We start from the raw sequence: 20982 nt of genomic DNA on the forward strand, positions 1-20982 counted from the left end.
GCAAGCGGGTTCAGGAGCCAGCCGTGACTCTGAGCAGCACTGTGCAGCCGCAGATCACTTGTGGGGTGGGTGGGAGGAGAGATCACAAAGTGCCACTGCCTTCTGGCCCAACCTAGTCTGGTTGGGGCCAGGCTGGGATTCCGAGGAGGGGGATGCAAAGCTGGTGGGTCTAGCGTGGCATATACGGGAGCAGTTGTGGCAGCTCGGTGCCCACCGTTGGATGGGATTTGGGTCTTGCTCCCCAGCAGGAGCAACCTGGGGCTGTCAGTATGCTCTGGTAAACTGGACCTGAAATGTCACCCAATAAAACGGGAAGTGTCTGCACTCAAGGCACTGAGCTTGTGGGATCTAAGCCCGTCTGGAGAAACCAGGTGGGGTGGAGAGGGAACCACTGCTTCCAGCTTGCTGGGCTCCTGCATGAGGCTTGGCGAGCTTGGCACGGCACGCTGCGTTCCCCTTGCTGAGGCAGAGCTCCTGTGCGCTGACCCCTGTGAGGATGCACCCTTTTCCCCTTTCCCTAGTTTTTCCCTTCCCTGTTCCTTACCCTCATCTTCCCACCCCCCCCACCCCCCAAAAATGGCAATGAAAGCATGGAGGGAGGGCGCGTTTCCGCATGGTTTGACACTGTTCCCCCTTCCATCTGTCTTTTCCTACCCAGAATTTCCCTACACCCCGTCTCCAATCGATGATCGCAAATCCATGGTGCAGCCGAACATCCCCACACCGGTGATTGGGGGCATAGTGGGAGGAGTCTCACTGGTCCTGGTGGTGGCCGTGGTGCTCTTTGTGGTACTCCGGCGTCGGCGTCACACCTTCAAGGGTGACTACAGCACAAAGAAGCACGTGTACGGCAATGGCTACAGCAAGGCCGGCATCCCGCAGCATCACCCCCCCATGGCCCAAAACCTCCAGTACCCTGACGACTCGGATGACGAGAAGAAGCCGGGCCCACTGGGCGGCAGCACCTACGAAGACGAGGACGAGGATGCGGGAGGTGAGCGCAAGCTGGGTGGCCCCAACAAATACGAGGAGGATGCTAAGCGGCCTTACTTCACAGTAGATGAGGGGGAGGCGCACCCCGAACCTTACGATGAAAGGACACTCGGCTTCCAGTATGACCCTGAGCAGCTCGACATAGCGGAGAACATGGTCTCACAGAATGACGGATCTTTTATTTCCAAAAAGGAGTGGTACGTGTAGCTCGGCACCCCACTGCTACACTCACACACACACACACACACACGCGCGCGAGTGATGCCCTCCCACTCCCCCTGCATCCCTGCCGAGCAGAGCCGAGTGGAGCCAAGCGTGCCGCAGCCGCTTGCACACACACTGCACGCACGCTCACCCCCCGCACACGCACGCACGCCCCCAGCCAGCCCCAGGCGCTCAGCAGAGACTTTGGACGCTTCCAGCACTGGCAGGAAGGGCGGGCTGGGGCGAGCGGGGAGGGAGGGCAGCTTTGCTTACAGATCATTTTGGGGGCGTATGGGAGGTGGGAGGTTGGGTAATTATTTTCTTGGTTTTGGTTTTGCTTTTTAATTTCTCTTGACGACTTTCGTCCCCTTCTGTGGTGTTTGTATTGGTCGGTGGCTTAGGTGTTACTATTTGCTTTAACGACTGTTGCCCAGCCTGTATATTACACTCTGTTTGTGTCTTCATGTCTCAGAGTGCCCTTTGGCCCCACTTCCCTCCCCAAGGTTCCTCCTCCCACTTCCGCACCCCTGAAACACTGGAATTTGTTTGTATGTTGTCTTCTTTGTTTGTTTTTTTTTTTAACCTTGGGAGGGGGTCAAGTGGGCTGTCCGTAGAAGGACAGAGGCCAGGAAAGCTTATGGCAATGGAAACATAGGTGCCATTATCAGGTGAACTGATTTTTTTTTCCCTAATCACTTTCTTTTCAGTGGGGTCTGGGTAGCATTCCCATTGCCCACTGCAGGCCTGGGGAGATCCACTCCCAGTTTTTAATGACTCAATAAAAGGAAAATGAGGAGAAAGGGGGGAGAAAAAGCCCTAGAACAAACACCAGGTGCATGGGCTGATAGCAGGGCAGGGAAACAGAGCTGCCATTTTCCTCCTACAATTTATTATTTCTTGGCTTTTCATTTTCTGTCTTTGTTTGAGTGTTCTTTTAAAAGAAAGAAAATGAGTATTTATTGCTGACTTTTTTCCCCCTGTGATGGCTCAGAGAAATGCTGGCTCTTTTTGTTCTTGTTGCTGTTGTTGTTGCTAGTACCAGCCACAGAGCAGTTAACTCTGGCACAACGATTGTGCACGGCGTATGGTGTCGTGCACACACCTTGCTGCCATTGCCTGGGGAAGGGGACCAACCACTTTGCTTCTCCCACAAACTCACTGCCTTCAGCTCTGGTCTGCAGACCCTGGCAGGGCAAATCTCCCAGGGTACCATCCAGTGTCTTTGAGGGCTTCGATACAGCATCAGGCCCCTAGTTTTATTGTACCACTAAGACTTAATTGTCATGTGTTTACACTTTTTTCTTTTGCGTGTGTCAGAGCATGGGGGTGCTTCTCTCTAACTCTCCTAGCAACAACCCCAGCCCTTAGATATATTGCTTAGTCTGCATTGATTGCCACTTTTTCAATATCACATCCCTCTTCTAAGCAAAGGCTTGGTAGACAGGGCAGGAGTGAGTGAGCCTGGGGTATTGATCTTGTCCTCCTTCCCTTGAGCCACTGTGTTGTGATGGGGAGGCTTGGATTGCTGCTATCTCTGCTCTGTGGATAAATGGGATTCCAGACTTCAGGGCCCTCTGTCTGACACTGATCATATCCAAATTAGATTCACTGGGTTGGGGCTTATTTTTCTTCTTGTGGGTTGGTGGTTTGTTTGTTGTTTTTTTTTTTTTAATTTGATGTATAAATAAATCTTTTGTTTGAAAAGAAATCCCCAGTTTTCTGAGCTGTATTATCATGCACATCTAAAAATAGCAGGACTAATTCTCCTCCTGCCTTACCCGCTGGGTTTTGTTCCATAGCATCCAGTGGTTATCCTGCTACAAAAGGGAGGGTGGCGAGTCAGACCCACGCAGATGAGTCAAGGTCAGATCTCTGATCCAGGCAACCTCCAATGCTTTCCTTTAACGTGTGGTGCTTGGTCCAGACAACGTGAAGCTCAGCCTGAGCCATCCACAGTTTGTAGCTTGTTCTTACTGCCTTAGTGGTGTAGGGGAGTGGGAAATCCAATTGTTACACTCTAATCTTTCTGCCGTTCCTGCCAGCCCTCCAGGCTTCCTGGCTTCTGGCAAAACAGCCAAATGCCACAGGAAGGCTGCTTTATATCAACTCAAAGCAGGGCAGAGATTCCCTTGGGATCTCTCAGGCTGAACCTTAAAAAATACGGCTAAACCTTCCCAAGTCCATCCACTGCCACCGGGAGCACCCTGCTACCAAGCAAGCCCCCAATAAAGAAAATGAAATCTCTAACATCTCTCCGTATCTCTGATTACTAGTAGGGGCTGACTGTTAGGGGTGGTTGTAAACCTGCAGAGGGAATGACTTCCATCCAGTGCCTTGGGATAACAGCATACACAGGGCTTTAATTCCCCGAAGTGTGAACCCTGTAATCCGGATCAGGACAGAGCAGCATTGCTGAGCACTGTACCTTAGCCACAGCTTACTTTAAGGTAACATGGGATACACTGCAGAGCCTGCAGAGTTTGTGGTTCTCAACAAAGTCCATCTCTCAGGTGAATAATCCTTTAGATCTGAATTTCACAACTAGGCTCTAAAAAGGGTTGTGACGACATCTCCAACACCAATCTCTGGGTGGTCCGTGGCCAAGCGCAGAGTGGAAATCGGTGGCACAGACCCTCGTCTGCAAATTTCCCCCATGCAGATACATACTGTGGGGAGATAGATTTGGAAGAAAACAACCTTTTATAAAATCTGCAGGGTCCAGCAGCGATTTTTTCATGTTCTGCATTAGTCACAGGCAGGGGCCACTGATCTGATCTGGCAAATTCACATTGCACTGACTCCACAGCACTGTGGGGCCCTAGCCCACAGTGAAGCTGTGTCCTGAAGACCAAAGGTACAAAGCCTTGCAGACGGGCCTGGGAGAGAACGGGACAGTACAACTGTTCCTGAGTTAAGGTATGGCTTGCAGGAAATATGAACAAGGAGTCCTAAGATACATGCTTTGGTACTTATTAGCCGTGCACTTAGAGGTGTCATTTTTTGAGATGTAGCCTCCTTGGCTTATTCATTGCCCGTTCACACACTGTCCACATAGTTAGCTGAATGGGGGCTCAAAAAACAGTGGGTCTCAGAGAAAGAAAAGGAGATAGCACAGCAATATGGTATTTCCAAGCTGGAGCCTATATACAATTCCCTTTCTGCTACATCACACTTTTTGCTCCCCAATACTGCGCCAGCACAAGTCTAGGAAAGCGCTCAGCCACTTAGCTCATCAGAGCAGTTCAGAAGAGGGGTCAAATGATTATTTTTCATCCAGAACCTGGGCAAGCCTGGAGTGGAAGATCCTTAGACAGTATTACCTGACACAGCAGTGAGGTACCCTGCAAGTTCAAGGTTCAGTAGTGCATTCCTCTCATGCTTGGGCCCTTCAGCATTACTCCATTGGTGCAATTATTCCCACAGCCATAGAGATATGCCACCTCTATGCAGTGATTTGCTTCTTGCTGTCCCTTGCAAGGTCAGCTAATTGGCCAAGAGATTTTTGGGGTGGTAGTTAGCCAAGTGATTAGCCATTAATCCATAGCAAGGTAGAACAAAAAAGAAGCGGGGGGAATCAGATTGATGTTTCATCTGAGAGCCGTCTTGATCCAGTAATAGCTCCACTCCCTTCTCTGGGTTAAATTGCTCTGAGGGGGCCCTTGAAGGTAATTCGATCAGGTTTTCCACCAGCATCGGGGGAAAATGGTACCTGTCTCTACCCAAATGCAGGGGTGAGCTCAGTAGAGGTGCCAAATTGAAGACCATGTGCATCCTGCTTCGTGGGAGGTTCTGCAGGGGAGTGAAGGTGCTGGCGACCGTGCAGTACTCACCCCGCAGGGGCAATCTGCCTGGTGGCCCCAAGGGCCTCCTGGTGCCTGGGCTGTGAGGGGAGGCAGAGGGGCAATCTGTTCTTTCCTCGGGGGACGGTGTCACTTGTCCCTTTGTACCTCAATTTCTTGCAACGGGCCAGATTCTGGCAGGCTGGAGTCAAGCTGCCAATTTTAAGTGGTGATGCACTTTTCACAGCTGCGCACATGAGCTCGCAGGCTGGGCCACCTCTCCGAGGGACCCTCAGGCTGCCTCGAGTGAAAAATCCCTTGCTTCTCTGTCCCCCTTTCATCAGAGGTGCTAAGGAGGCATAAAACGTCCCTGTGGGACCCGGCAAAGAGCAAGCTTCCAGTTGGGAGATGGAAGCTGTTTGTTGTGGTCCCAGCTTTGCAGCCAGCAGCAGAAGATGGGGTGGGAACCTCCTGGCTACCCCTCTGGTCAGAGTGGAGCGCATCCCCATCCTCTCTTAGTTCCCAACACCTGCTGTGGGCAGTGTTGGCCGCCTCTCTGCCTAGGTGCTAGGGAGCTGCTGCTCTCCAGGAAATGCCCCATTTATGCTGAACCTGAACTGGTGTGTCCCATTAGTTATACCCAAGTTGGCTTTCTGCCTGGGAAGTGCCATTGCACTGCTTGGGGACTGGGTATCGGCAAAGTGCCGCGGAGGCACAGCCGGTTGCCGTACCTCCATTTGAAGGGATCATTGTCCAGATCCCTTTGCTGGGTTCTTGCCAGTGAACAGACATATCAGCATGGTGCTTTTCCCTTCCCAAGCCCTGATCCTGGATGGCAACTTGAAGCAAAACTTGGGGTACCTCAAGGTTAAGATGGGCTGATGGAAAAGCTGAACAGGCAGATGAGAGGGAGGTCAGTCTGCGCCCTGTGGTACATTGCTCTGGGTCTTGCCACCATCTCAGCAAAGAAAATGCAGGTGAATTTGGGCCGAGCACCCAGGTCCTTCCTTGCGTGTAATCAGGGAGCTGTACTGAAGCAGACACATCTGTGTCACAACCCAAACCGAGCCTGTAGTTTATGTACAAAGACAACCCAGCTGTTTTCCTGCTGGGGCTTATCTCTAGGATTATTCATTGCAATTCACCCTAGTAATGTTATTTTCCCTTATTTAATTACCAGATTTTTTTTCCCCTGTTGTTAAATCATTTTCATTCAGCCAGGGGAAAAAAAATTAAAAAAAAACCCTGAAGATTTCTTAGTAAAAAAAATCAAACAAACTGAAATGGTAGCACCAAATTGATTGCAAAGACATAAGGGACAAAGGGAGCCATTTTCCTGATGTTGAGTCAAAAAAGAAACACAGCAACTGTTCAGCAGAAATCACTGAGGGTTACAGAGAGAGAGATTCAAAAGATTGATCTTCAAGCAATTAGAGAAGGGAATGCAATTAGAACGGGAGGTGCTGCTCTCCTTGCTGGTTTTCTTTCCCATACACAAGCACACACACACACGCGTGCACACACAGGTTTTTGGAGTTCGAGGCACTGGTCATTATGCTCAAGAGTGGAGGTGAAAACCCCATTGCCCAGCTCAGCGCAGGAGTCAGGCGAATGTGTCATGCCTGCAGGCTGTACAAAGCTCGAAGGTTTCATACCGTGGAAATGGGGGGGGGTACCCCAGGCCCATTTTGTTCAAAGAGGAAGAGCAGTGGGGCAGGTTGTAGCCTTTTGCCAGCAGGTTAAAATTCACTGTAAGGTTCCCACGTTCACAACCGCTCCTTGTTGTAGCACCGACATTTTCGGGTCTGTTTGCTCTTCTGGGCTGTGGGCAGCGGGCCCTGGTGGGGAGAGGAGACGCTGCCAGCATCGTGTGCACTGATGCCTGTTCTTTATTCTGCGGGGCTTATGATAGCACTTTACCCTCCCCTAGCCTGCAGTTCCCCCCCCCTTTCCCTCCCCTTCGTATTTGATGCAATTTGCTGTCAATTCGAGCAACTCCTTGAGAGAGGGAGGGGAAAGTGCGAAGGTCTGGGGTCCAACTGCTGCCTCACCATCGCTCCTAAAACTCACCGGCCTCTCCCCAGGGGCTGCTGCTCTGCAGCAGGGGGTAGGGAGGGCCAAGGGCTGGACCTGGCAGAGGGGCCAGGGCAGAGCACAGCCAGGGCTGAGGTGCCAGAGCGGGGGGTGCTGCCTTCTGCAATGGGGCGAAAGGGAGGAGTCAGTCCACCAGCAAGGAAGGAAAGCCAAGCCTTAGCGATGGGGGGTGAGTTTGTACTTCAGACCAGTGTGACTTTCCATATGTAATTTACCTGGGGGTGAATGTAACAAGCATATGGAGTCAGACCCTCTGCTAGCATGAACTGGTATTGGTGGAGGTACTCTCACTGAGGATCTGTTTTTTCTTTTCTTTTGCCTCTTTTTTTTTTTAACCATGATTCCCTAACTCCAGTGATTTTATCTCTCTTTTTGTTCTTCCTCTTGCTGTAATTATCATTGTGGAATAAAGACTACAGACAGACAAACAAACAACCGCAACCCCACTTTTTTTTTTTGTAATCTGTGTTGTAAGTGCTTTTGTAAAAAATAAAAAATAAAAATAATAATAATGTAATGGACTTTTATGATTTTTGTTTGGGTTTTTTTGTTTTCCATCCTTTGTAATTTGTTTGGGTCCGGGGGGGGGCATTTTCATGGTTATAATTTGTGTGGACGGGGTGTTGCATCACCCTTCCTTTTACTTGTATAAAAACCAATAGTGGCTCAGCTGTGGAAAAAAAATGTACTTTTTTATAAATAAAGAATTTTAAAAAAAGAGACATTCTTCTTTTTTTTGTGCATCTGTGACTGCGTCGTTCTGCAACCTGTGACTGGTAGCTGTAAGGAGAGTCACAGTAGCAGAAATGGCATCTGCTTTCCAACGACCTCGGTCTGTTCCCATGATACGCAGTATTTTGTAATGAGAGTTGCTTGCGGATGAAGGCTGAAGGCTGAGGGTTAAGAGATCTCCAAAACAGCAAGTGGCCTGGAGAAGGTGTACAGGGAATGACTGTTTTTGCCACTGACACAGGTAGTATTGTGTGAAATTCTTGGACAGCAGATTCAAGATAGACAAAAGAAGGTGGGAACATTTCCCCTTATCAATGTAAACAGTGAAATTCCTTGCCAGAGGATGCTGCTGATGCCAAAAGTTAACCTGAGCTAAAAAAGTGGCTAGAAAAACATAGGGAAGAAAAACCCACCAAAAGCTATTAAAAATTATGATACTCTCTCTAGCTTAGGAAGTTCTTAAGTTGCTGTTAGCTATAGCAGGTGGGACAGGCTATTGGAAAAATGGCAATACACACTTGCACTCTTTTATTTTCTCTAGGCATGTGTAATTAGCTGCTGTCAGGGCCGGGATACTGGCTAGGCCAACCTTTGATTCGACACAGTAGGGTGTTCCCATAGCGCAACACTGATGATTGTGCATCAAAACCATCTAAATGCTATAGGGATGCTAAGGGTCCATTGGGAGGCAAGATCAGTCAGACTGCATCCCTGCATCTCTGTTACTGATCTCTGCATTGGGAAGAACAGTTTGCCTTTCCCCTTTCCTCCAGGTTCCTGACTGTGAATGTAATGCTACAAAGAAAGCCTTGTTCCCGAAGATCAAGGCAGACAACTCTGCAAGACGCAGACTTTTGCAAGGGAGGGAGAGACAAAGCAAGCAAGAGATCAGAGAAAATGTGCATGCTCTTCCTTGCACTGATATCAACAGGCACTTTGCCATGCCTCTGGCCTGGAGAGTGGAATACTCCCTGGGAAGGGATTTTTGCACCCAACTTCAGCACATGGATGATCTGCTGGAGATCTGAACCAAAACCCAGCACTCCCCATCACAGAGAGAGACGGAGAGGGATCCTGACCCAAATCTGAACTTGAACTGGTCTCCATTGAGAAGAGATGAGCTGGACGGAGGGGGAAGTGCTCAGGATTAGGCTGGAAAGGTGTGGTTTGGTGCAGACTGTACATTCCCTGTCAGCAGAAAAGCAGGTGTGGAGCATGCACCAGAGCAGCAGGAGGCTTTTTGATACCAGGCTGGATGATCAGTGCATTGTATGCTGCTTGGCAGACAGGCTCCCTCCAAACCACATGCCACTAACGGAGCCAGTTATCAGTCATTCTGCTGAAAAAGGAGTGTGCTGGGCACCTCACTTTGGAAGGGGTTAAAGATAGCCTTGGGGAGGCTTTCCTCAGATGCAAAGGGAGGAAAAGCCAGGAACACTCTTGTTATCAGGCTTCAATGTGGCCTAGGGAGTTGTGACCACTATCCGGGCTGTATCTATATGTCCACATATTTTACTCCTCTCATTTTCCCCTATTTGCCAGCTCCTCTTAGTAATGACAGATGTTGGAAACGTAGCTTTGCTTCAGCTGCAGCCGTTCAGGTCAGTAGCCCTAGGAGCAACCATGACAGTGATGCGGAGGGGCAGCATCCTACAGAACTGGATCCCCAGCAGCTGGCTCAGCCATATCAGCCAAGTTTGGGGGTGGGAAGAAAGGGGAGAAAGAAAAGGAGCACTGGGGAGCTGGGATGGGGGTCTAAGATGGATAGAAGCATAAGAGGGGCTATCTTTGGCCATGGTCCTGCTGGGATGAGCCCCTGGGAAATGCTGCACTGATTTCCCAGGCCATGTCTTACAGTTAAGCGATGATGGATAAAATCCACTGCATGGGGCCTCTTCTCAGCAGCTCAGGTTGCAGATTGCTGAACACAGCAGGAACTGACTTCCAGGCAGTGCCCCTAAGTATTGTGTTTCTCTGGAACAAAACAGAAACATGTTGGGGGTGGGAATGCCAGCAATGCATGTAGCCCATGGAAAAAATGGCAGCATGGCTTGGATCTCTTCTCAAAGCCATATCTCTGCAGGCGAGTACTGCTGGCCCCAAAAACAACTTCAGAGCCCTGATGATCAGCAGAGGTGCCAGCAGAGAGTCAGGGGAGGAGCTGGATCAGGGCAGGAGGAGATGAACAAGAGGCTTGTGTTTGCTCTTAGGCTGTATGTCCACTGCTGAGCATGGTCCAGCAGCAGAGAGCTAGTCTAGACCAGAGCAGACACCATGAGATTTACCTCCCTGGAACTGGGAGATGCATGCAGAGTTCAGGGCTGAGATGTCCATGATGAAGATACAGAGCCAGGTTCCCGGTTGGTGCAAGCACACCCAACTTTTCTGACTACAATGGAGTTATGCTTATTTCCACCCATACGAATGCATGTGGCCTAAGTAGGATTTGTACTGAGTGAAAGTGAGATATAGTCCAGTGTAATCAGGGAATTATCAGGCAACCTGCCCGATATCCCTGGGCAGAGGCACCTGGGAAGATGTCCCCCCCATGCTGGGATTAATGCCTTGCACAACACTCAAAACCAGATGGATGTCCCAGGGATCCACATTCATAGCAGACTCAGAACTGGAAGTGCAAGAGCCAAAGGGCTCCAACAGACAGAGAAAAACGCAGTGTAACAGGGAGATGTTAAAGCAGGCTGGCTGTGAAGGGGTGGGAGCTCGAGGGGCACTGGAGGCAGATCAGGTCACAGAGCATCAGCCCAGAAATATGTGACCTTCAATCCAAAATTCATTGTGAAGTAAGAGGCAATTCGTGCTCGGGTTCAAGTCGGAGCACTCAAGGTCACACCATTAAGTCTCCTAGAGCTAGTGCTGGAAAAATTGAACTGAGAGAAACTTGCTGTTTCCACAGTGCTGGGTGAATTACTTGTAGTAACAAATATGTTTGATTAGGTTTTTTTCATGGTTTCAGATTATTTGCAATCTTGAGTTTGATTTGTATGAACACATTTGTTAAAGAAAATTGCTTTATGCAAATGTATTCCAGCTGGAGGACCTGTGACACCGAGAAGTGCTGTTGAGCCTCAAATGCCCTCAGTGGTGCCTGGCAGAAGGCAAGGGGGGCTGGTTCACTCCTCCTCCAAACACGGCATTTCACAGCCTTCCCAGACGTGTTTAGATGCAGGCTCTCTCTTATACAGTATTTGCAGAACAAAGATCAGCCCGTTAAAAAAAAAACCTGGATGTGTGTTGCACTCCTAAAATTTTACATACTAGCTAGAAGAAATCAGAGAGTCAGGCATGGCCATGCAGGCAAAGCAGGGACACAGCAAGATAAATGTGTACATGATTAAAATGTAGGTTAAAAATGTTGCATCACCCCTAGGGGCTGAGTTATTGAAAGGTAGTAATTTATGGATACCAGCCATTGGAGTTGCTCCCTTAGCCTCAGCAGTTGAGGTAAATGTTGTGGCCTCATCTGACTAAGCCCAGCGCAAGGTGAGTTAGGGACACTCCCTCCTCCATAGATTTCACAACTGCTGAACCAAACTCAAATCCTCACAGGAAACTGGCAGAGGTTTTTCTCTGAACTGTGTGGAACTTGGGGAAGAAAATGGTTTGCATGCAAAGAGGCACTAAATGCTCTTTCTGCATCTTTGCAGAAAACACTGTCCTGTAGTTTGCTGGTGAGCTCAGGAGGAGCAGTTGAGTGCTGGCTAAATCCCAGGAGATGAATATGGATCAAATCTTAAGAGATCAAAGGGAGCACCCTTTGAGGAGCTGTGAGAGGAAGGGCTTTCTCTTTTTCATTAGTGCCTTTTTCTAGCCTCACACCTGAGTCCCTGGTATATCTGGGGCTTTGAAAGCAAACGCTTTTCTCCACCCATCTGCCTGTGAGCCACCGCTAGGCACACAGAGAGAGGGTACCTGAATGTTTCCATTTCTCCCTTATCTCTCTGTTCCTCTCAAACTCCCGCCAGTCTGTTTGTCTCACAGTTTTGAAAAGAAAATTGCCAACTTCACACCTGTCAGGTTTAACTGATTGCCTGTCGCTTGGAGGGAGGGAGTCTGTCCGTATGGCCCTGGCTGCACAGGCTCTGCTCACCAGGGGAAATGTCTCCATCCCTCGAAGAACAAATAGCTTCATTTCCCATCTCCTGGCCTCATCTCATTGTCCTGCTGTAGCTCCCAGCCCTTTCAATTACTGCTTGAAACCAGGACACTGCTTTACAATAATAATGAACAGTAGCTTTCTGCTGGCACACAGTTTTGTCCGCCCAAGGAGCTGAACCCATCATGAAACACTCATCCCCTGAGGTCCCTAATTTCCCTGCCGTGCAAAAGAGTGCCCTTCCCTGGGAGGGTGATACAGAGGAGTGAAATGACATCAGCGAAGGTGTGCAGGGAACCAGGGAGAAGGCTCAAGGGTGGACTCAGGAAATCTAAATCCTTATCTTGCTCATTGGAGCACACTTCTGCCTACGGGATATGTACAAACACATGCTCGCTGTCGCCATTCCCAGTGGGTGCCTTTCCACAGGTCCAGTGCATACTCACCTCTACCCACCCTGAATCTGCAGAATCTGGAGGAGGTAATTCTGGCTGTGCCCTTCCTAGTAGCTTAGCCAAGGAGTAGGTAGGAGAAGGAGCAACAAGTAGGAAGGGTACCCGGTCCAGCTGCTGCCAGCTGTGCAAGGTCCACGGCTGTTGATATGAATGCTGCAGCTGTCTGGTATTATGAATGGATACCGGAGTGGGAATGCCAAGTCTGAATGACTCGAGTAAACACTGAAGAGCAGTCCAGAAATAATGGCATGGGGGCTTTATAATAGGAAGGAATCATAATTAAATAGAAATTAGTTACTTAAATGGTCACTTCCTGGGGTTTCATTGATGTCCGATTAACTTAACTTTTAATTTGCATAAGCAATAAATGTTTAATTATGTTATTAATATATTTGAGTTGAGGAGCTTATGGGGTTTTATAATTGGCATTTAACTAGATAGTTCCAGCATATTAACTGATGTTTTATAGCTCCATGCGAGGCTTCCCAATTATAACTGACCTAAAAATTTGCTCGGAGGACCTGCCTTGAAAGTGTTACCTGAGCAACAGAATAGGGCGAGCTGAAGAGGAGGATGTGTGGAGCCCATCCCTGCATAGAGGAACGCGCGCAGGCAGCTCTGTACTCTCCACACAGGCTTTGAGCCCCCTCTCCCCTCCCTAGGATGCTCTTTCCTTAAGGCCCACAACCTTCCCTGTGTCAGAGACAGGAGTCACTTCCCCTCTCTCAGCATTCAGCTGACTGCTGAGCCAAAAAGGCTGACACATAGCAGGGATTAGGGTGGGGAGAAAGAGGTTTAGACATGGGGAAGGGTGGTCTGTGTGTTACAGCATGACTTTGTGACTGCTCGGGCAGCCTCTGGGATGTTGTGTTCAACTCCCAGCCCTTGCTTTTTCCCTGTTCCTCTCCTGCAGGTTGGCACCAGTTTCTTTCTCACCAGGGAGGTGTTAAGGAACATCCTTTAAGGTCCAGTTTCAATCAACTTACTGAAAAGCTATACTCAGGCATCTTCTGCATTCTTCCCTTCTGGGTCCTCTTCCTTTTAAAAATACAGGTGCTTCAGCAGGGATGGAGAGTATTGCAATGGCTGAATTACAACGTCTTGAGTCTATTAATGGGCTTCTTTACAAATCCACCGACCTCTGTCTCATCCAGGGATTGCTAAAGCACTGAGGTGGTCATTGTTTCCACACGCCCTGTGAAAGCAATGAGTAGCATCAGGCCCACCACCCCTCCTTACGGACTCTGCAGAAATGTGCCCACTGACAGTGATTGCCTCTTGACAACTCCTTCTGAGACCTGTCAGTTAGCCATTCTTAATCTATTTTCTATTCCATCTCTACGCTTACTTTGATGAGATGACTGGTTTAGTAGGCAAAAAATGACATTGTATTTGACTGACAAGACCCATTTCCCATGAACCATGTAGACTGGCATCGATTGTATTCCTGCCTTTTAATTCTTTATTAACTAGAACCTGTGTTAGCTTTTTCTTTGGTGCCAGCAACTCATCCTATAGTATTCAAGTCATTCTCTGCATCCTCTTCCACTCTGCTAGAATTTAACCTTCTAGAATTTAACTATTTTAACAAATAGTAAAAACTATCAGCAGTGAGTTAGGGAACTCCTCAGCTAAGTCTTTCAACCTATCTGTTTGCTTATAGTAAGTGGAATACCCAAGGAGATTGTGTCCACCAAGCTCCTCAGTCTTGTCATCCTCAAACATGCGGAAATTATTTTGTCATCTCAGAAGCCACAAACAAACGTCTGTTGGTCTCCAGAGACAGATCATGAATAGTTATTCAAATCTTCTGCCTTTTCTGAATCATTACTGTCCTCTTGACCATATCTATCTATAGAGCATTGCAGAGATTTTGTTTATTCCTGTTGTATTCCCCAGGGTAACCCTAGTTTTTGTATCAATTGCCTGTCCTTCACAGCTTCTCTTTCATATTGACTGATCACTCTCTCTCCAGCACTTCCATTTGATCTATATTGGAGATGGGTAAAGCTACCCGTGTGCAAGCTAACAAATACCCAGCTGAATAAGTTTACATGGCTAAATATTGGTGGTTACATGCTAAGGCAGAGACTGTCCCACAGAGCTTGCAAGATGTTTGAGAAGTTAGAAGGGAAGGTGTGTTAGGAGTCTTTCATTGCCATTAACAGGAAGGAGAAATCAGGAAAAGGGTCAGGAACATAAAGTCTGAGTTGCCCTCTGCACCATTGTCCCTCTCCTGGAGCAGAATTGAATGGGGGCAGCCAGGGACGTGCTGCAGCTGCTTTTGCTAAGTCAGTGCAGGCACAGTGACCGTCCTGGCTTGGGAGAAGTGGATCTCACCCTTGGCGCTGTCAGTCAGGAAGATGCGTGTGTTGAGCAGGAGAGGAGGCAGTGGCACTAGAGTCCAGGTCAGAGCCACATGAGAATCCACCAGCTTTATTCTCGCACATCACTCCAGAACAGCCAGCAGCTCCCTCCCTGCTCCAGGAGGCTGAAGAGTCATTGTTTTGTCTGGACTGCAGCAGGTCTCAAGGGTATTTGGGAAGCTGTGGGAGAGGAGAGAAGGGAAGGGGGTGTGTGAAGAGGCACAGCAGCCTTGAGCCCTCCTTGCTGCTGCAGCTACCAGGGGAGATAAGAGAACTGTAGCCCTATCCACCTTTCCATTTGCACAACTGTTCATGCACTTTTGGCCAGACGACAGAGAAGCAGAGCAGTTCCTCCTCACCCTGCCGCACATACCCTGTGTCTGCACCTAACTCCCAGCAGTGTCTCTGCGTAGACACAAACAGGGAGCTGATCTCACTCATCCTTTGGGGACATCCAAGATACAGCTGCCCCATGCTGTAAGAACCCCAGAGGCAACAGGAGACAAATACAGCCCAGGGCACATGGCCAAGCGCAGTGAGATGTTCCCAGGAGTGCTGCTGAAGATTGCTGAGCAAATTAACTCTATTAACACAAATGATAAGAGTCTGAGCTGCAGTCCCTGTACCTTCTATCTGACAGAATTCATCTGGTGGCTGCTTGTAATAGCATGACCTTAATGGACTCATCAAGGGAGCAAGGCTGTATCTCTGGCTAAACATGGATTTGGGACCACGCTGTGCATTGGGCAGCTGTAGCAGGCTGCTAAGATCAAGAGAGACACTCTCTGGTGTAATGGGGTTCAGGATCTGACCCCTTCATCCCTCCAGGAGAGGCAATTTTAAGTGTCATCACCTCCTCAAAACTGTACAGCTGAAGAAATAAATTACTAAAGGGATTTGATTGTTCATTACTCTGCTGAGCTGCAAGGAAATGAAGCAGAACTAAAATTAAGGGCTGGGAGGCAGAGGAAACGTCAGATAACATTTCCCATCTTCTCCAGGTCCCATCTTCTCCCCCAAAACAGGCTGGGGCACTCACCATACTGCTGCACTGAGCTGTGAAGGCCCTGGTTCTGGGAAGGCAGGGAGGTCTGTGAAGTTGGCCAAGCAGGGTGGAGAGAGGGCAGGGTGAGGTTTGTGCTGCATTTAGGTAGATGGGTTACAGACAACAAGGTCATGTCTGGCCCCTTTGCTAGAGCCACTGAGTGGCACAGAGAGGCCGGGACATCCCAGAATCTGGAGTTAATGCAGGCATTTCTTGGCTGAGTGGAAAGCTTGGGGATGTAGCATGCACGTGCACAGAGGCGCTCAGTTGCTATGGGTGGACACTGCTGCAAATGACTGCTTGCTGTTGCACCCTCTGAACCACTGGCTCTTGATGTTGCACAGTAATGACTTTGCTAAGCTGTGTCCTTTCACACAGAGAAAAGGCTTCCTTCCTAAGCTCTCAAACCATGTCTCCACATGCTGTTCAACAACTGCTACACTTTGCTCCAGGAGTGGAAGAAAACCCAGCCCAGTAAGAGGTATCTGCAGCGGAGCCCCCACTACAACAGCTACTCTGCAGAAGTCTGTCCTCTTCTCTGCTGGATCTCATGGGGTTAACACACTGCTCCTATTGCTGCTATCCAAACCCCATCCTTGTTATCGGCCACCGGGAAGCATTGCAAGGGAAGGTCATCAGGGGTTAAAGCCGCATTCCAGACATGCTTTTGCAGCCAGCAGCTACTTAACCAGATGCTACTTAACCAAGGATGTCTCTGCTGCTTCCCTTGCAGGAGAGGAAAGGGAGAAAGCTGGTCATTACTGGAGAGCCGAGATGCCTCCACCCTTGGTGACTGGCAAAGCAATTGCCTTTGCTGAAATGTGTGTGAAATCTCCACTAATACCAAGCACATCCATGTGTCCATTTGCAGTTGGGCATGTTTTTCAAAGCAGGCACCCCAGGGAGGGCCGGATCTGCACACCACACTGTCAAGCTCTCCCAAAACCTCATCAGAGACAGGCAAGTGGTTTGCAAGGTCTTTAAGTGCCAGTTGGGCTGGTAAAAATTACAGAGGAAAGCGAAGTGGGCAGGGATCTTAAAGGGACATTGTGATTAGTACCTAGACAGTGGGATACCCATGCTCCAAATGCACTCAGGACCCAGGGGATACCCAGTCGTCTGGTCTTCAGCAGAGGGAATTAGGGGATATATCAGGTCACTCATAGAGGGGCTTGGCAGTTGTGAGGGTCTCCCATTTGTGGGAGGGAGAGGAAGGAGAACGCAGAAAGCAGTCAGGAGCATTTGTTTGTTTAACCACCCTTGGCAACAGTGGCTTTTGGCCCCACTCAAAATACACAATATAACTGAGACCCTCCCAGCACCCATTTGTTTGGACCAGATGCAGGGAGGTGCAGCAGCAAGCAGAGCAGCCCCACGTGGGAGGCGAGCTCCCCTGCCTTGCCGGGGCCCTGGGGACCCAGCCTGTGCAGTGTGGGATTTCCAGGGGAATGAGACTGAAGCCCCGTGCCGCGGCAGTGTCAGGATTGCAGCCATGGCTTGGCACTCGCATGTGTGGCGGCTAATTGTGTAAATGAGCATTACATCAACAAACACCCTGGTGGGAGAGGCTGCGACGGCTTTTAAAATTCCCTCTATCAGGGCATAGAGGCAGAAGAGCAGCTCTGCCTTCATTTTGGTGTTTAACCTTTGTTTGGCTGGCTGAATCGTCAGCTCCTGAGGTGACGCAAAACCAGAAGCACCTTCTCGTGCTAGCAAGAGAAGTCCTGAGGTCTTTCTGTATCTGGAGGAGTCTCTGGGAGGCAGGGATGGGGAGACCTGCTGGATCAGCTCTGCTTTTGTTATGCTTTTGTCATCAAGTGAAGTGCAGACACTCCTTCGGCTCAGAAAACCCTGCCAGCCACCTTTGCTAACCAAATTGCTCCTCTTCCCCATGCTAAGGTCTAACTCCCTGTGATGGGTTAACCCTGGCTGGATGCCAGGTGCCCACCAGAGCTGTTCTATCACTCCCCCTCCTTCTCAACTGGACAGGGGAGAGAAAATATAACAAAGAGCTTGTGGGTCGAGATAAGGATAGGAGAGATCACTCACCAATTACCGTCACGGGCAAAACAGACTCAGTTTGGGGAAAAATTAACTTGATTTATTACAAATCAACCGGAGTAGGGTAATGAGAAATAAAACCAAATCTCAGAACACCTTCCCTCCACCCCTCCCTTCTTCCCGGGCACAACTTCACTCCCGGATTCTCTACCAACCCCCCAGCGGCACAGGGGGACGGGGATGGGGTTTACGGTCAGTTCATCACACATTATTTTCTGCCGCTTCATCCTCCTCAGGGGGAGGACTCATCACACTCTTCCCCTGCTCCAGCGTGGGGTCCCACCCACGGGAGACAGTCCTCCACGAACTTCTCCAACGTGGGTCCTTCCCACGGGCTGCAGTTCTTCACGAACTGCTCCAGCATGGGTCCTTTCCACGGTGTGCAGTCCTTCAGGCACAGACTGCTCCAGCGTGAGCCCCCCACGGGGTCACAAGTCCTGCCAGAAAACCTGCTCCGTGGGCTCCTCTCTCCACAGATCCGCAGGTCCTGCCAGGAGCCTGCTCCAGCGCGGGGTTCCCACGGGGTCACAGCCTCCTTCGGGAACCCACCTGCTCCGGCGTGGGGTCCTCCACGGGCTGCAGGTGGATATCTGCTCCACCGTGGACCTCCATGGACTGCAGGGGGACAGCCTGCCTCACCATGGTCTTCACCACGGGCTGCAGGGGAATCTCTGCTCCGGCGCCTGGAGCATCTCCTCCCCCTCCTTCTTCACTGACCTTGGTGTCCGCAGGGTTGTTTCTCTTACATGTTCTCACTCCTCTCTCCGGCTGCCGAATACCACCGTCCCAACTTTTTTTCCTTCTTAAAAATGTTATCACAGAGGCGTTACCACTATCGCTGATTGGCTCGGCCTTGGCTGGCGGCGGGTCTGTCTTAGAGCCGGCTGGTATGGGCTCTGTCGAACACAGGGGAAGCTTCCAGCAGCTTCTTACAGAAGCCACCCCTGTAACCCCACCCGCTACCAAAACCTTGCCACACAAAACCAATACACTCCCCCTTTTTCTCTCACCATATGTCACCAAATGAACAGCACTCCTAACAGAGCTGGTTCTGGATACTGCAGGGGTTAAGTGGTGCTGCAAACTGCAAATTGACCATGGAACATTGATTTGTGTTTGCACAGAGACAGATTTTCCTCACTGTGAAGTGTTTTCACAAGTGTTTCTTGCAGCCTGGTCACCTCCACCTGCAGTTAGGCAAGGATCTGAGCTGGAGCAAGGTCTGAGAGGGGCTTCAGTGGGAGGGAGACTGAGATACTGTGTTCCCCTTCTCCTCTCCACTTCAGGCCAGGACAAAAGGAAAGGGCATGAAGATTTTGGACCCAGCTCTGACAGATGAAGGAAATGCTGCTGCTGAGGGGGCAGGAGGGCACTTCAACCTCACACACTAATGGTCCAGTGCCAGTGGCTCAGCTTTCCAAGCAGTGTCTTTCCCTTCTTAATCCCTTTTATCCTCTGGATGCTTAGCTGTCCCTGCAAGGGATTCACTTAATACACACAGTGAAAGGAACTGCCCCCCAAGAGACCTAACCCACCTCTCCTTCCTCAGACTTAAGATCCCTTTAAAATCTCCAGTGACTTGCAAGCCCTGCTGTTTATCCTACCCTTTGGCCCATCAGCTTTACCAGCTCGTGTCTCTGGCTCTCCTGGGAACAGCATTTCATTAACCCTTTGCAAACACAAGGCTTCATGAGGCTCTGAACCAGCTTGTGCCTGGGGGTGTGTATGCTATTGGAGCAAGCATGTCTCAAATTAGCCAATCCTGCTCTCGTCTTTAAAACCAAACTGGAGATGTATTTGTTCTGCCAAGCTTTTCAACTCAGTTTAATTTAGCTCTGTGAACTTGCCATGTCTCAGGCTCCCTGGAATGTGTCAGGTGGGGTGTATTATAAATATGCATCATCTGATCTCATTGTCTCGCTCAAAGGTTCAGCAGGCAGAAGGAGTCCAGCAAGTGCTAACTCCTTGCACTGAATCGGGGTGACAATCCAGGTCACAGACAGGCTTACTTTGAGCTGGCACTGTACCGGGACAGGCTGCTTTAAACATGCAGGCTGTATATGCCTGTGAACAGGGATGCAGTTGAGCACCAAGGTAACATTAACTCTAGCAAGGCTGGCAGCTAGAAGAGCTTCAAAACTGCCAGCATAAAGAAAGGAGAAGAATCACGATTCCTTCCCATTGATTTGTAATGTGTCTGTGAGCAAGGCAGCACATTGCTGAGTGCCTTGGCTAGCCAGCCATGAAATAGATGGGGATTTGTTTTGTGTGGAGAGGTGATAAATGGAAAGGGAACCCTACTTTACAATTGGTTACAGATGCAGGCAGATCTTTGAGCAAATGGCTTATCAGAGGTGTTGTATGTTGTTATGCTGGTTTTCTGCAAAACATTGAGGGGTCAGGTTGAAGTTAGGGGGAGGCAAAGACAGAATTGTGTGCAGCTCGCTCTGAGCAAACTAGCTTCACTCAGAGCTGCAGTAAACTGGGCCCAGAGACTGACGCAGCTTCCAGGTTTACCTGGGGGATGCAGGTTAGTGCACCAGCAATTGGATGGGGCTCAGGCTCTCCCTGGGGTAACTGAATACATGGCAGACAGTCAGGATAGAAAGAAGACAGTACCAGTGTGAGACCCAGCCCTCTCATCCAAATGAAGCCTTCCTGCCTGCCAGCATCTCCATCCCACCCACACCTGTCTTTGCAATTCATGCAGGACTCCATTCCACAGATCTGCTCCTCCCCACCTGCTCAGGCTGGATGTCACTGTGCATATACTGCAGCAAGTGCAGAATTATCTGGCTGATCCCAGCTCTACATAAAAAGTCGATCCCAGACAGGCGTAGACCCTTGGTGGGGATGGGTCCCACTTATCCCACTCTCAAGTCTTGATCCCAAGAATAGCAAGGCTGCTTCATGATGCAAATGTCCCAGCCACACAGGTAGCTTTAAGGGAAGAGACCTTATTTCCAAAAGTGTGACAGACGCTGTCTCTTCTTCCTTTCGCAAAGTCCTCCACATCACTCCCCCCATACCAAGAGCAAGTGAGTCATTTCCTCCGCTCTGGCATACCCTTCTCTGGAAGCTTTCCATTTTATCCATCTTTGCCTCACTTCAAATTCCCTTTGGGAACATCTCTCTTGCT

The 20982-nt window shown here is 49.6% G+C and overlaps 1 protein-coding gene across 7 annotated transcripts in view; it reads left to right on the forward strand.

The window, feature by feature from the left end:
- Positions 1-20982, forward strand: part of NECTIN1 (nectin cell adhesion molecule 1) — a 109159-nt gene that overhangs the window by 63794 nt on the left and 24383 nt on the right. Inside the window, exon 6 of one of the 7 annotated variants that reach the window (XM_052786523.1) lies at positions 659-7790. The exons of the other annotated variants lie outside the window; for them this stretch is intronic. Coding sequence (XP_052642483.1) covers positions 659-1200 — 542 coding nt within the window. The 3' untranslated portion in view covers positions 1201-7790. Of the gene's footprint in view, positions 1-658; positions 7791-20982 lie in introns of those variants that run through there. 7 annotated transcript variants of the gene reach the window in all.

Source organism: Harpia harpyja, chromosome 4, assembly GCF_026419915.1.
Source record: "Harpia harpyja isolate bHarHar1 chromosome 4, bHarHar1 primary haplotype, whole genome shotgun sequence".
Lineage (NCBI taxonomy): Eukaryota > Metazoa > Chordata > Aves > Accipitriformes > Accipitridae > Harpia > Harpia harpyja.